The 15,883-nt window shown below is 43.6% G+C and overlaps 1 protein-coding gene across 1 annotated transcript; it reads left to right on the top strand.

The window, feature by feature from the left end:
- The first annotated feature begins 1,876 nt into the window (after positions 1 to 1,876).
- Positions 1,877 to 2,182, top strand: LOC123463980 (mitochondrial pyruvate carrier 1-like). The gene has a single exon (XM_045160076.1). It carries the CDS (start codon positions 1,877 to 1,879, stop codon positions 2,180 to 2,182), a length of 306 nt encoding a protein of 101 aa, XP_045016011.1.
- Positions 2,183 to 15,883: the final 13,701 nt, after the last annotated feature.

The raw sequence follows: 15,883 nt of genomic DNA, 5'->3' as shown, positions 1-15,883 counted from the left end.
TCTCTTTCTGTGTGTGTGTGTGTGTGTGTGGGTGGGTGGGTGGGTGGGTGGTGGGTGGGTGTGTGTGGGTGGGTATGGGTGGGTGTGTGTGTGGTGGGTGGGTGGTGTGTGTGTGTGTGTGAGCACCCATGGGTGCCTGTGTTTGCACGTGTAGGTCAGCGGCCATTCCTCAGAAACACTTTCCACCTTGTTTGGAGACAGGATCTTGCCTTATCCTGCACTTTTTACCAAGTACTGTAGGCTGGCCGGCCAGTGAGCCCTCTGGGTCCCCTTGTTCTGCCTTCTCAGTACTGGGCTCATAGGCATCACGCTTGACAAGGTCGTATAAGTACCAAGGACCAGTCTCAAGTCTCCAGGCTTGTGAGGCAGACATTTCACTGATGGTGCCATCTCCTCAGTCTGATTTTATGTTTACCTCTTTTGTCATCTGTTACTACATTAATGACCCAAATTGATTTTCAACTGTTTAAGCAGCTTTGCATTCCTGGACTGAGTCTAACTTGGTCATGTGTCTTTAACCTTTCCATGATTGTTGGACTGGCTGTTCAAACCTTCCATTTAACCCTGTCTTACTCTGCTGTCGGGGGGAGGAGCTTCTCTGGTAGGTTCAGGGAAGGAAGCTGTGTGCACTGGGCACAGCCTCTCCGGAGTCTGCACACTTTCTCTCAGAGAAGCAAATCTGCCCAAGCAAATGAGCTGCCTGACAGGGTCGCTTGGTGGGTGATCCAGGTTGGCCTGGCACTGACAGGGACAATCAATCTGGGGGTGCGGGCCAATGTTGTACCATTTGTGAGCAAAGTTCAACCATCAATCTCCACTCCAGCCTTGTCAGAAACAAAGATGATATTTTCATCTCCATATGACCGATTCTTGAATCTGGAGCTCAACTTACTTTCAACTCACAAGAAACATCCCCCCTCTAGCTCCACTACACCATGATCACACATGTCGATTTTACTTTGACCTCCCAGAACTTTCCATGTTTATGAACATACATTATGTGAAATAAGAAATGAGTCCTTGTGTTCAACTGAGCCCAGACAGCCTTAATATAGAGAAATGTTGGACTGGGGAGGTGGCTCAGCAATTGAAGTCACTTGCTTGCAAAGCCTGATGGCCCAGATTTGATTCCCCAATGCCCATGTGAAGCAAGATGCATGGAGTGGCACATGCAACTGGAGTTGGTTTGCAGTGTCAGGAGGCCCTGGCATGCTCATCATTCACTGTCTGTCTGTCTGTCTGTCTATCTATCTATCTATTTATCTACCTATCTTTTTTAAATTTTTGTTTATTTTTATTTATTTACTTGAGAGCGACAGACAGAGAGACAAAGAGGCAGATAGAGAGAATGGGCACGCCAGGGCCTCCAGCCATTGCAAATGAACTCCAGATGCATGTACCACCTTGTGCATCTGGCTTACAGGGGTCCTGGGGAATCCAGCCTCAAACTGAGGTCCTTAGGATTCACAGGCAAGCGCTTAACTACTAAGCCATCTCTCCAGCCCTCTATCTTTCTGTCTATCTATCTATCTACGTACCTACCTATTATCTATCTATGTATCTATCTATCTATGTATCTGTCTATGTATGTATGTAGTATGTATGTATGTATGTATGTATGTATGTATGTATGTATCTATCTATCTATCTATCTATCTATCTATCTATCTATCTATCTATCTATCTGCCATGTATTTGTCTTTGCAAATAAATAAATACAAATATTTTTTAAAAAGATAGGGCCATAGCCAGAGTGTCATTGGGCTGAGAAGCTGCTGAACCAAAGGCAGATGGACTGCTGTGGTACTGGTGTGGAGGAGGTTGGTGGACTATGCCCTGTGTCTGGAGCAAGGGGTTCCAGGAATACCTCATGAGTATGTACTTCTGGGGTCCACTTGCCAACTGGGGTCCCCCCATTGCTGCCATCAACGACATGAAGAAGTCTCCAGAGATCATCGGGCAGGTGACATTCGCCCTCTGTTGCTATTCTTTGACATTCATGAGCTTTGCTTACAAAGTGCAGGCTCGAAACTGGCTTCTGTTTGCGTGTCACGTGACAAATGAGGTGGCCCAGCTCATTCAGGGAGGACGACTTAACAAGGAACTAGCGGGAGGCTGCAGAGCTGTGGCGAGAACCCACCCATCAAAGGACCAGCACCCCACCAGCATATGGTCTTGCTGAGAAGGAAATGTGGAATGTTTACCCACCATACCATCTTTATAGAGCTGGCCAAGAGTCCCCAGACCAACTCTTTGAAGCCTTATATACAAGTGTTGAACAGTTTATTTCTCTTCATAAGGAGTAGCTCAAAATGTGCCACAAATTATTTCCCATAGTGAGTTTATCTCTAGTAATCTGAAATAATGTATATATTATCTATTGGGATTTGCTTAATAAAAACTCGAGGGAATAAAACTTTGTAATGCCAAGCTATTAGGTGCTCAGAATTCTCTCCTTGTGCTTTAATGGCCACAGGAGATATAGTAGCTGTCCCCATACCAGAAGTGTGACTTCCAGTGTTTAAGAGGTGTCTGTTTCCACAAAGTGTGCATATTCAGATGCTGTGACTTCATGGCAATAAAGGACTTAGATATTTGGGAAAAAAAAGATAGAGGGCTGCAGGGATTGCTCAGCAGTTAAGACTAACAACCTGCATTTAACTCCCCAGTACCCAATCAATATTTTTTTAAAGAGAGAGGACTAGAGATATGGCTTAGCAGTTAAGACATTTGCCTGTGAAGTCAAAGGACCCAGGTTCGATTCCCCAGGACCCACGTAAGCCAGATGCACAAGGTGGTGCATGTCTCTGGAGTTCATCTGCAGTAGCTGGAAACCCTGGTGAGCTCATTCTCTCTCTTTCTACTTTCCTCTCTCAAATAAATAAATCCATTATATATATATATATATATATATATATATATATATATATATATATATATATACATTTTAAGATAGAGAAGTATGTCTTTAATGTGTGAAGGCATCAGAGTACCATTGGGTAAATAGTTTTCTAAGCCTGCTTCAAGAATGGTTCTCTGGTCTTGTTTTGATATTGGACACGACAATGGATGAAACATTTGTGATGACGGTACTAGGAGGTAGAACCTTTGGGAAATGATTAGGACCTGAGCCTTCTGACCCCATCAAGCCACAGAGAGGCCACCCACCCCTTCTGCGTGTAAAGCTAATGAGAAGACTGACTGGGAGGAACTGAGAACTCACCAAGACACCATATCTCTTTGTACCTTGAACTTGGATTTCCCAGTTCCCAAAACCATGAGCAGTGAATCTCTGTTGTTCATAAGTCATCTAACTTATGACATTTTGTTTTTGAGGTAAGGTCTTGCTGTAGCCCAGGCTGACCTGGAAATCACTATGTAGCTTCAGGGTAGCCTCAAACTCATGGTGATCCTCCTACCTCTGTCTCCCAAGGGCTGGGATTAAAGGTGTGTGCCACCATGCCCAGCTAATTTATGACATTTTTGTTCTCTGATCATTGTTGTTGTTGTTGTTATTTTATTTATTTTAGAGTGACAGACAGAGAGAAAGAGGCAGAGATAGAGAGAGAGAATGGGCGCGCCAGGGCCTCCAGCCACTGCAAACGAACTCCAGATGTGTGAGCCCCCTTGTGCATCTGGCTAACATGGGTCCTGGGGAATCGAGCCTCAAACCGGGGTCCTTAGGCTTCACAAGCAAGCGCTTAACCGCTAAGCCATCTCTCCAGCCCTCTCTGATCATTTTAATCTCTTTGGGCTCCAAACCCATTTGAAGATCTGAAATAGAGGGTTTTTTTTTAAGCAACAACAACAACAACAAAAAAAAAACTCTTTTCTGAATGAACACACGTAGAAACAAATACTCCATATGGTGCATATGAAGGAATTTTTTTGTATTAGAAATAAATATTCTCCACAAAAATTATACAAGTAATATTTGAAATGACATGTGACTCATTCTCACAAGTGGTGAAGTTTGTCAGATGGTTGTGACAATAATCGTACTTTTCTTCGGCGACAAAAGAGGAAAGCACCCCAAGTGGTGTCGTGTACTTCCAGGCCTCTGTGGAGTCAGTTGATTCCTTGGGCGTCTGCTTTCATTTCTTCTCAAAAAAAAAAAAGTCCTGACAAATGGTGACTCAAAGCCCTTATTCTGGTGAAACTGATGACTCTCACAACAAACAGTAAACAAGACTTCTTTCATCATTCTCAATTTTCACAGAGTGCTCGAAGCTTATAATGGACCGTGGGGCGTCCTGGTTGGCTGACAAAGCCCTGGCCTTCTTCCCAGGCTGTCTTCACCCCCATCTTCTGATTTCAACCCCTCAGTCTTGTTATGGGAGAGGAGAGGGAGAAAGGGAGAAACAATGAAAGGTGACTAAGTGGTGGGACTGACAAGTACTGTGGCTCAAGTGGCATCTCCAACAAAGCCCAATAACTTAGAGAGGTGACAAGAGAAAGACGAAGGACTTTCAGTCTCTTCTCGCAGTAAGGTGGGAGAAGGCAGATAGAACTGCTAGCTGGTGAAGCATAAATTCCCCTGGTACTGTCTCAACGTCAATGAGGATTTCAACATGTGCTCTGTGATCACCCATGTGATCTCCCTAGAGGAGTGGGAAGGGATGCCTTTGTTTTTATAAATCTACACACTACTTTAGGTTAAAAAAAAAAAAAAACCTTCATATTCATTATCAATGCCTCAAAGAGGTCACCCATTGTGAAAGACTCGGTGTATAACCAAGTAGACAAAGGAACTCAACCAGTCAGCATTGCCCAGGTTCTGTCATTAACCCTCTTTCTCAATCCTCGTCTTCTGGGCACATGAGCCCCGATAATGATGGTGGCTACGAATAAGTTTCTCCAATCTACAGCTCTAGGAATTCTGTCTCTCAAAGATGGAGCACTCTGCCAGGTGATGCAGTTAAGAATTAAGGGCTAGGGAGATGATTCAGTGGGTCAAGAACTTGTTATGCAAGAATTAGGACCCTCCAGAACCCACCAAAGTGCCATGTGTGGTGGTACATGTGGCTATAATCACAGAATGGGGGCGGTGGAGATAGGGGATTCCTGGAGTTGACTGGCTAGCCAAATAATCTGCTCAAATAAAAGAGTTCTAAGCTCAGCAAGCGATCCTGCTTCAAAGAATACAGCTAAGAGCCACCAAGTAAGATATTCAACCTAGTCTAGCTTTCACATACATATGTGCACACACTCTCTCACACACACAGAACACACATACACAATTAAGTAAATTTCAGAATTCTATGGGCACACAGCCTTCAGCTTTTAAGAAAGCCTTCGATAGTGCCTCAGCGATAAAGAGCTGCCTAGTCCAAGGTCTCTCTTCTTCCAGAGACACCCACAGCCAATATCTAATGAATTTTATGGGGTATCTGTTACCTTCTTGTTGCTGGGATAAAATACCTGACAAGAAATCATTCTAAGGAAGAGTTTTTTGTTTTGTTTTGTTTTATCTAGCTTACAGTTTCAGGTTACAGTCCACCATGCTGGAGCAGGCATGGCAATAGGAGGCTGAAACAGAGCTGGTCACATTCAGCTCAGAGTGAAGAAGCAAAGAATCATGAATGCTAGTACTCAGTTAACTCTCTCCTTTAAGAAAAAAATCACTGGGCTGGAGAGATGGCTTAGCAGTTAAGGCATTTACCTACAAAGCCAAAGGATCCTGGTTCGATTCTCCAGGACCTATGTAAGCCAGATGCACAAGGGGGCGCATGCGTCTGGAGTTTGTTTGCAGTGGCTAGATGTCCTGGTGTTCCCATTCTCTCCCTCCCTCCCCCCGCTCCTCTCTGTTTGCCTCTTTCTGTCAAATATAAATATACATATACATACATATATATATATATGTATATATATATGATTTTAAAATTATTATTTATCATTTGAAAACAGAGAGAGAAGAGAGACAGAGAGAATGGGCATGCCAGGGCCTCCAGCCATTGCAAATGAACTCCAGAAGCTTGTGTCACTTTGTGCATCTGGCTTTATAGGGATCCTGGGGAATCAAACCTGGTTTCTTTGGCATTGCTGGCAAGCATCTTAGCCACTAAGCTATATCTGCAGCCCAATTCTCTTTGTATACAGTAGAATTTTTGTTGATATCATTTATACCATGAAATGGTGCTGTCCACAGTTAAGGTGGGGGTCTTCTCATTTCAATTAACCTAATCAAGATAATCTCTCACAGGTGTGCCCACAGGCTTACCTGATTGAGATAACCCCTCACAGGTGATTCTAGGTCCTGTGAAGTTGAAAATCAACATAAACCGTTACATATGGATTGGTGAACTTCATGATTGTCTTGGTACAAGCAAAGATGTCTCAGAACTATGATAGCATCCTAGTTCCCAGTAGATGGGCTAATTGCATTGGGCCTGCATGAGAGGCTGACTGCTCCAAGTGCTTACTTCACTTCTTTTCTTACAAGAGTTGATCCCAAGGGTCCTCTGGAATGACATCCAGCATGCTGAATTCCTTATTTTTGCTGCTCAAAATTGTTTTGGCTATTAGAGGCTTTTTTTTTTTTTTTTTGTGCTTCCAAAGGAATTTTAGGATTTTTTAAAATTTCTGCCAAGAATGCCATTGGAATTATTTTATTATATTTACTTATTTGATAGAGAAAGAAGGATAGAGAGAGAGAATGGGTGGCGCGCCAGGGCCTCCAGCCACTGCAAACGAACTCCAGACACATGCGCCCCCTTGTGCGTCTGGCTAACGTGGGTCCTGGGAAATCGAACCTGGGTCCTGTGGCTTTGCAGGCAAATGCCTTAACCGCTAAGCCATCTGGTTCACATTGCTGGTAGAAATCACCCAACCAAGAGCAGCTTCTGGGAAAAAGAGATTTATTTTGGCTTACAGGCTTGAGGGGAAGCTCCCCGATGGCAGAGGAAAACGATGACATGAGCAGAGGGTGGACATCACCCCCTGGCCAACATAAGGTGGACCATAGCAACAGGAGAGTGTGCCAAACACTGGCATGGGGAAACTGGCTATAACACCCATAAGCCCGCCCCCAACAATACACTTCCTCCAGGAGGGATTAATTCCCAAATACCCATCAACTGGGAACCTAGCATTCAGAACACACCTAAGTTTATGGGGGACACCTGAATCAAACCACCACACCATCCTTCCAGCCTTCCATTGGAATTTTAATGGGGATTGCATTAAATGTGTAGATTGCTTTTGGTAAGATGACATTTTCACAATATTGAGTCTTCTAATCCAAGAACATGGGATGTCTTTTCATTTCTTTGTGTCTTCTGCAATTTCTCGCTTGAGTGTTTTAAAGTTCTCATTGTAGGGATCCTTCACTTCCTTGGTTAAGTTTATTGCAAGGTACTTTTTTTTTTTTTTTGAGGCAATTGTGATTTGGAGACATTCCCTGATTTCATCCTCCTCATGTTTGCTGTTAGTATATAGGTAGGCTACTGATTTCTGTGTGTTTATTTTGTATCCTCTTACGTTGCTAAAAGTGCTTATCAGCTCTAACAGTTTGCTGGTAGAGTCTTTAGGGTCCTTTATGTATAGAATCATAGCATCTGCAAATAGTGATAATTTGATCTCTTCCTTTCCAATTTGTATCCCTTTTATGAGAGCTCTTGCCTCATTGCTATAGCTAAGACATCCAGTACTAAATCTCAGAGTCTGCTACCTAGAAAACCCAGCATGTGGCATCACCCAAGATCAAGAGCTCCCCCGCTGCCCCCGCCCACCCAGTCTTTTCTCTCCTACACCAATAACTGGTCTCTCTGCTCCCCTTCAGGAAACTGAGTCTAGTCCACAGACAGCAACCAGAATGATCGTTTGGTCATGTATCTCAGCCTATGACTCTCCCTGCTGGAAGCCTTCTCATGGTTTCCAGCCATGTTCAGAATAAAACCCAGCCTTATAAACAGGCTTTTAGTGCCTGGCTCACCTATTTCAATGCCTGTTGCATTTCCCATGATCCCTTGCAACTCTCTTATCTCTGTTATACCAACATTTGATGGCCCCTGCTCCTCCTTCTCTTCCACTTGATCACCACACTCAAACCCCAAAACTTCAAGGTCTTTTCAGGACTCTTCCACTGGAATGGAACCTTGGGAATGTAAGCAGTTTCTCCCCCTCCTGCCTCTCTACCTGGTCAAAGCAGCCAACCCCGCCTTCCTCGTGCTTGTTATCCTTCTCCTCCTATTGGAAGGAAGAGGTTGCATATGATCAACTGAAACCTAAAGCAATTCCTGGGACTGGGAAGATGGATCAGTGGTTAAATGCCCTTGCTTGCAAAGCATGCTGGCTTGGGCTCAATTCCTGAACCACCCATGTAGGTATTAAGTGTCTGGTGATCATTTGTAGACGCAAGAGGCCCTGGCCCACCCATACATGTGCTCACATACCACAGGAACAAATAAATTTAAAGACAAATTAAATAAAACCAGTTCCAGTTGGAACAAAAAGAGTCAATAGTTGGTGGGTAAACACATGAGCTTGTTGAATGAGTGAATGGACATGCCTCTCCCGTAATGGTGCCAAACGTGATCCCTAGATGGGAGTTTGTCTTTTTAGCAAGATCATCTTTCATCGTCTCAAAGGTAGTCATGTCCCTTGCAGTTTCCTGAAGAGGCAGCAGATCACTTCACGGAAGACAGGCTCCGGCCACTGAGGAGAGGAAGAGCCAGCAGCCAGCAGCCAGATAGTGTCAGTCACTCACCACATCCAAGTGCGTAACGCCAAGACGTGTGTACCAACTGTGTGCTCGATAGCATTTGGGCTTTACCCCTGCACCCCCTCTTCCCAATCCCACCCAAAACCCAGATAGGTAAAGAGATCCTTCAGATCTCCTCATCAACCTCTAAATCAAACTGCAAGATGTTCCTGGACGCGTGCCACAAACCTGTTCCCCAGCCCCGCTGCCAGCCTTTCTCTCGCCACCCATCTGCCTTAGGCCTCCCACTCGGGAAAGAGGAGGTTCTCAGCCACGGATCTGCAAGGCCTTAGGGTGTCCCAAGGGCTGTGAGTACAGTCTACCAGAGGGGAAATCACGAATACCTTGGGCATGCCTCCCAAATTAACGTAGCCTCAAAGTCCTCTCTGCGGGAACGCTTCCCTCACCTGCTTTCTCCGGAGTTTTCCCGACTGGAAGCAAAAGGAAGTTACTGATACAGGTGTCCACCGTTCGTAACATCATAGCCACAACTCAGTTATGGGGGAACCGCTCTGTCTGAAGAGCCATGCCACTGTGGTTTGATTCTTATTCCTTTTGATGATCTTAGGCAGTGGGAAGCATTTTTCCCCTCCGAGCAAAATTAAGGGAGACAAGAGCCCCCAATATTGTAGTGATCAAGCCAGGAATGGTGGTATATGCCTGTAATTCTGCCACTTCGGAGGCTAAGGTGGTGGATCACGAGTTCAGTGGCAAGCTGAGCAACTTAGCAAGATCCTGCTCAAAATTTATTCCTTAAAACAAAACACTCAGCCAGGTGTGGTGGCGCACGCCTTTGATCCCAGCACCCGGGAGGCAGAGGTAGGAGGATTGCCGTGAGTTCAAGGCCACCCTGAGACTACATAGTGAATTCCAGGTCACCCTGGGCTAGAGCGAGACCCTACTCTGAAAAACTAAACTAAAATAAAATAAAGAAATGTTGTAACTTCTTGGTGTTGGACAAATTAATCAAACCTGTTTCTTGGTTCTGAAAAACTAAAGGATATATGTAGTTGTTTTGTGGGGATACTGAGGGATGGAATCAGTAATGTAAGTGAAGCCTTTGAGGCTCAGAGGAACTGAGCCCATAGTGGATGCTGTTACCTGTAAGAACTCTCTACACAGCCATGACAAAGCGACAAAACTTGTTAGTTTGCTGAATTTGTTTTTTTTTTTTCTTCCTTCTCTATCTAGTGGAAGGTACCACCGGAACAGTTAACTCCGTGACGTGTGCCCCCTACATCGGGCCTCACCATCATGAACAAATATTGACACAATGGAGCCAGCTCTTTGGCAAGATCAACTTCCTATATCTTTGAGTCCCATCACACTCAGCTGGCACTGAGGGACCGGGCACCGTGGGACCTCTGCCCTCTTCCTCTTTTGTCATACCTTTCATGCCTGCCCAGAGGACTAATAGATGTTCTCACGCAAGATTGTGGTGAAGGGACAGAAGTGGGGAGATAGATGTATCTGCTCACGTAAGTTCACCGTTAGAACTTTTTTCACTGCTGTGAACAAAACACCTGATGGAAACACTTGAGGAAGGGAGAGGGAGGGAGGACTTATTTCGACTCTCGGCGATTCCAGTCCATCATGGCAAGTAAGGGGCCTCAAGGGTGCACCACTCATACCAGCAGAAGAGTGAGGCAATGGCTTGCCACCTCATAGTGCACCAGCAATCGGAGAGAGCCAGCCAAAAGTCTGGACAGGTTCCAGATGCCAGGCTGAGATGGAGTTGTAGGATTTGATGTTTGCCCTACTTGGTTTAGATCTTGCATTGGTTCAATCTTTCCTTGTGATGTCTTCTTTTGCACTGAGGAGGTTTATTCTGTGTCATTCTGTGTCTTTTACTTGTGTTTTAATTATACAGACTTGCAGTTAATAGGCTTTCTGATGAGGTTTTTGGACTATTAAACAGTGTCAGGGCTAGGCATGGTGGCATATGCCTTTAATCCCAGCACTCGGAAGACAGAGTTAGGAGAATCACTGTGAGTCTGAGGTCGGGGACTACAGAGTAAGTTCTAGGTCAGCCTGGATTAGAGTGAGATCCTACCACAAAAAAAAAAAAAAAGTGTTGGGATTGGCATAAACTATGGGAACTTTTAAAGTTGGACCAAATGCATTTTACACTGATATGGTCATGAGTTTATGGGGGCCAGGGGTGGGATGTGGTGGACTGAACTAAATCATGGTGTTTGGGGTTGTGTTTGCCCCCAGCTGGTGACAATTTGGAATGTGGAGCCTTGGTGGAAGAGGTGCGTCCCTGGGGACAGACCTTAACATTTATTATTCCCCAGCTCAGCACACTCTCTTGCTACGGTTTTTACCTGCTGTGGCAGAGGTGATATCCAGCCTCTGCTCGTGTCATGCGTTCCCTGTCATTGTGAAGGCTTACCCTCAAGCCAAAGTCAACCCTCCCCCGCCCCCATCAGCTGCTATTGGTGGGGTGCTTTGTTCCAGCAATGAGAAGGTAACTGCAACAGAAAGGCCCAACCCCAGTGGCCTACTTCTGTCGGCCAGGCCTCATCTCCTAAAGGCTCCACACCCTTCAAAACAGCTCCACCAACTGAAGACCAAACATTCAAGAGATGAACCTGAGGGACAGTTCATACAAACCATACGCTAATCCCGTGAATCATCCTTGGAGTTGTCATTATATCCGTGTGTTGGTTGTCACAGGTTTTCAAACTGTAGGCTACAGTCCTTTAGTGGATTATGAAATCACTTGTCATGGGGGTTCTGAATGAACTTAAAGTACAAAACACTAGAACATGCCATTTTTAAGACCTTTTATATTTTTTAATCAGCTTGTACAATAGGTAGGTTTCCATAAGGCTTTTTTGTTTTTTTTTCTACAACCTTAGTTTGGTTAACCCTTCCCAAGTATATGTGTCATAAAGCAGCATACTTTCTACTGTGAATTGTAGTTAAAAAAAAAAAATATGAAAGTCACTGCTGTAGTGTTTGGGAATTGGGATCTATAGTTAAGATTCCTTGGGTTTAAATCATGACCATGACCTTTACTTGAAATGAAAACTTTAACAATTTATCTCAGTTCTTTAAAAACTAAAAAACCTATAAGAAGAATGAATTAGTTACTTTTCTAAAATATACTTTATTTATTTGAGAGACAGAGAAAAGAGAGAATGGGTAGGCCAAGACCTCTAGCTGCTACACACCAACTCCAGCCACATGCACCACCTTGGACATCTGGCTTACATGGGTACTGAGGAATCAAACCTGGGTCCTTAGGATTCGCAGGCAAGCACTTTAACCATTAAGCTATCTCTCCAGCCCTTATCTCAGTTCTTGATGCCTCAGTTTCTTCATATGTAAAATGTATGAAGAGCCATGTTCACACACCTGGTGGGGATGAAGAGTAAGAGCTGTATCTATGTAATGCTCATGGAATATGTTATGTATTCTCTAAGCTCCACTGACATTAGCTATTATCATCATCAGTGCTATTAAAATTCACAGGTGCAGTACCTTCATACAATGTATGTCAAGTGCTTAATATAATACCTAAAGTCATGAAGGCTCATAATGTTTGTCACTGTGGAAGAGACTCCAACTACTTCCCACGTCTCAGACATCTCTACTTTTTAGTGCACACAATGGTAACATTTTCCCATCCCACTGCAAATAGGAAGGTCCTATTGGCTAAGTCTGGTCAATCGATGATCAGCAGGAATGACGTGTATCACTTTCAGATCTGAGCAGTTGATTTGCGACTCTCTGCGTGCTCTTTCTTTCTCCCAGGACAAACCCTGAAGACTTGGGTTGGGTGGCAGTTGAACAGTGGAAGGGAACCGCCGTATTTCTGAGTCCTGACAGTCTTGCTTCCACCAGCCTGGAGACCTTGGTTGGTTTGTTTATAGCTGCCCTAGTGGGGTCAAATTCACATGCCAAATATTTCAATGTTTTGAAATTTAGAGTTCAATGGTTTTCAGTATATTCATAGGGTTGTGCCAGATTTCACAGTATCATGAACGCTAGGCTAACGAAGTTGGATTTTTCTCTCTGAGAATTTTGGGCAGCTAGAAGGAGGTTGCCTTTTCATTTAAAAAAATAGTTTTGTTTATTTGAAAGAGGGAGGGAGAAAAGTATGTATGGGAATACCAGTGTCTCCTGCCACTGTAAATGAACTCCAGATGCAGGCACCACTTTGTGCATCTGGCTTTATGTGGGTACTGGGGAACTGAATCCAAGCCATCAGAATTTATAAGCAAGTGCCTTTAACCACTGAACCATCACTCCATCCACATGATTTTGTTTATGAGACAAGGCATCATGTATCCCAAAATGGCCTAAAACTTGCTAAATAGCCAAAGATGATCTTGAACTGCTCTTTCTACCTCTACCTCTCAAGGGCTAGGATTACAGCAATGTGTGTCTCTACACCAGGCTTATGCGGTACTGGGAAGGAACGCAGGGCCTCAGGCATGCTAGTGAGTACTCCACTAACTGAGCCACATCCCAGTCTGGGAGGTTGTCTTTTTAATTGCCAAAATGTTAAAGGAATAATCTGGCAGACAATATTTCCCATTTCCTTTTTTTTTTTTTCAAAAGTAAGATGTTGTTTTCTTCTGCAAGTCACAACATCATGACTCTCTGTTCCACTCACACTTTTATATCATGTTTAATACACTATCTATACTGCCGTCACTTTAATGACTATACTGTTAAGACTCTTTCTATGGTTGGCATTCACTTCTTAACTTTATGTGAATAGAAATGAATTTTCTTAGGCACATTACATAGATGGGGGGGTCATGGGGACTAAGTAGGGGCAAGCAAAGTGCCTAGGAAATAACATTTCAGGGGACACTCATCTCTGGCATGCAAAATTTATACCTAGTTCTCATTTGTCTCATCCCAGTTTTAGTCTCATAACTATAGTATAGGTACATGAGCACTGTGTGTGTGCGTGTTTCCCTTCTAAATTATTTCTTGGGAGCCAGGAATGGTGACTTACGCTTATAATATTAATACTCAGGAGGCTGCAGTAGAAGGTTCACTGTGAGTTCAAAGCCAACCTTGTGCTACAGAGTGAGTTCCAAGTAGCCTGGATTAGAGTGAGACCCTGCCTCAAAAAATAATTATTTTGTGCCGGGCGTGGTGGTGGACGCCTTTAATCCCAGCACTTGGGAGGCAGAGGTAGGAGGATCGCCGTGAGTTTGAGGCCACCCTGAGACTACATAGTGAATTCCAGGTCAGCCTCAGCCAGAGTAAGACCCTACCTCGAAAAACCAAAAAAAAAAAAAAAAAAAAAAAAAAAAAAATTATTTTGCCAGGTGTGTTGATGTACACCTTTAATCCCAGCACTTGGGAGGCAGAGGTAGGAGAATCACTGTGAATTTGAGGTGAGCCTGGGACTACAGAGTGAGTTCCAGGTCAGCCTGAGCTAGAGGAGACCAAACCTTGAAAAATTATATTTTTATATATACATATATATATATATATATATATACACATACATATATATATATATATATACATACATATATATATATATATATATATATAAAATATCATTGGGAAATAATCCCAATGGTGGGAGATTATTAGTAAAGAGTACTTAACTTTTGAGTTTATAGAGTTTCTCAGAAAATTTCCTTAAGGAAGGCTGCTGAGTTCTTTAATTTTTTAAGAAAAAATTTGAGTGGTCACCTAGCAAGCACAGGGCAAGGCCCTGGGTCTTGTTATCCCCAGCACTGGAAAACTCTTTGGATATATGCACAGTGGTACTTCACAAAGATAGGGGAGTAGTGCAATATCCCACTATATCTAGCTTTAGCATTATTAATGCAGTAGTAATTCTACAGACCTGTCTGTCCACATTTGTACAACCCAGTCAACATACTCATCTTAGAAGGCAATCTTTACATTTCATGTGTTTTGCAACAGCAAAGCCTTGGGTATGAGCACGTTTCCCTGATGGTGACCCTTCTGTGTTTACCACATCACCACTAAAGATGCATTCTTTTTTGTTGTTTTCTTTTGCCTTCGGGTCTTTTATGCAGCCAAACTATGCACAAATTCTCAATCCTCTTCCCTTTGTCTTCCAGTGTTGGGTTAAGAGATGTGGGCCACCCAGTGAGCACCTGTATCCTTTTCACAAAACATTAGCTCCTTGAGGTCCAGAGGATGTAAGGATTCAAGAAGGAAAGGGCAATGGGCCAGGCAGTCTGTTTCACACAGAGTTCCCAGACTAAGATGCAGATTTGAAGTCTACTATCTTGGGGGAAATAACATCAAAATTTCTTCATGACAACAGTTTTTACAAAAGTCAAATGGAAAATATCTGGCCTATTCTGTTCTTTGTAAATTTTTCCGGAGCGGGGGACACTTTTTAAAGAAGGAACCCAATGGAAAATCACCAGAATGGAATTTAGAGAGGTCTGATTCCTGAATCATTACTGCGTAGATACTGGGCAGTCTTGCATAATTCCCAATCATGCAAGATCTAGTGTGTGGGTGGGGGGGGACAAAGCATGCATGACAAAGCAGAAGAGATAAGTGGCATGGGGTAGCGCATTATGGAAAAAAAATGTTTCCTATTAGAAAAGTACATTTGCCTTCAGGCCCCTTAGAGCAACTTTGAATATGTTGGGAAAATACGTGGTTTTCCTAACATGGCTAATACAGCTGACTCACTTCTTATTTGGTGCCTCTTAATTTGGAGTAGTTGAAACTATCCTGTTAGAATGGACTTTTATTTTTTCCTCTTGTGAAATTCTGCCTTTTCAGTAACTTCAAGAGACTGCACTAAAGCATGCACTTCCATGGGGCTGAACCCTTCGCAGCTCCCCCTCCCCCCCGAGAGCGCTTATCTGCTCTTCCAACCTCAAAAGTTGCTGGCAAGGCTTGTTGAATCAAATTCAGTGCGTACAGACAACCACAGCGGAGTGTAGAGATCTCTCTAGTTAGTTATATATCAGGATGGGCAACCCCAAAATTTCGTGGTGTTGTATGAAACCACTGCACATTATTTTCTGTCTTCTAAGCACCTTCGTCTGAGAAAAACGTGCGCTTCAATACACCTGCGGACAATATGTTTCCTGCAGATTAAATGCAAGGCCATTGGCCCGATTTCCAAGAAGCATTTTTCCTTACCGGGGATTAAGCAAGAGACGAATTCATTCTTCTGGGCTCTTAAATGAAACCAAAACTTCTTTC

Source organism: Jaculus jaculus, chromosome 10, assembly GCF_020740685.1.
Source record: "Jaculus jaculus isolate mJacJac1 chromosome 10, mJacJac1.mat.Y.cur, whole genome shotgun sequence".
NCBI classification, from domain to species: domain Eukaryota; kingdom Metazoa; phylum Chordata; class Mammalia; order Rodentia; family Dipodidae; genus Jaculus; species Jaculus jaculus.
The sequence above is the reverse complement of the archived record's forward strand: the minus strand, read 5'-3'. Positions and strand labels throughout refer to the sequence as shown.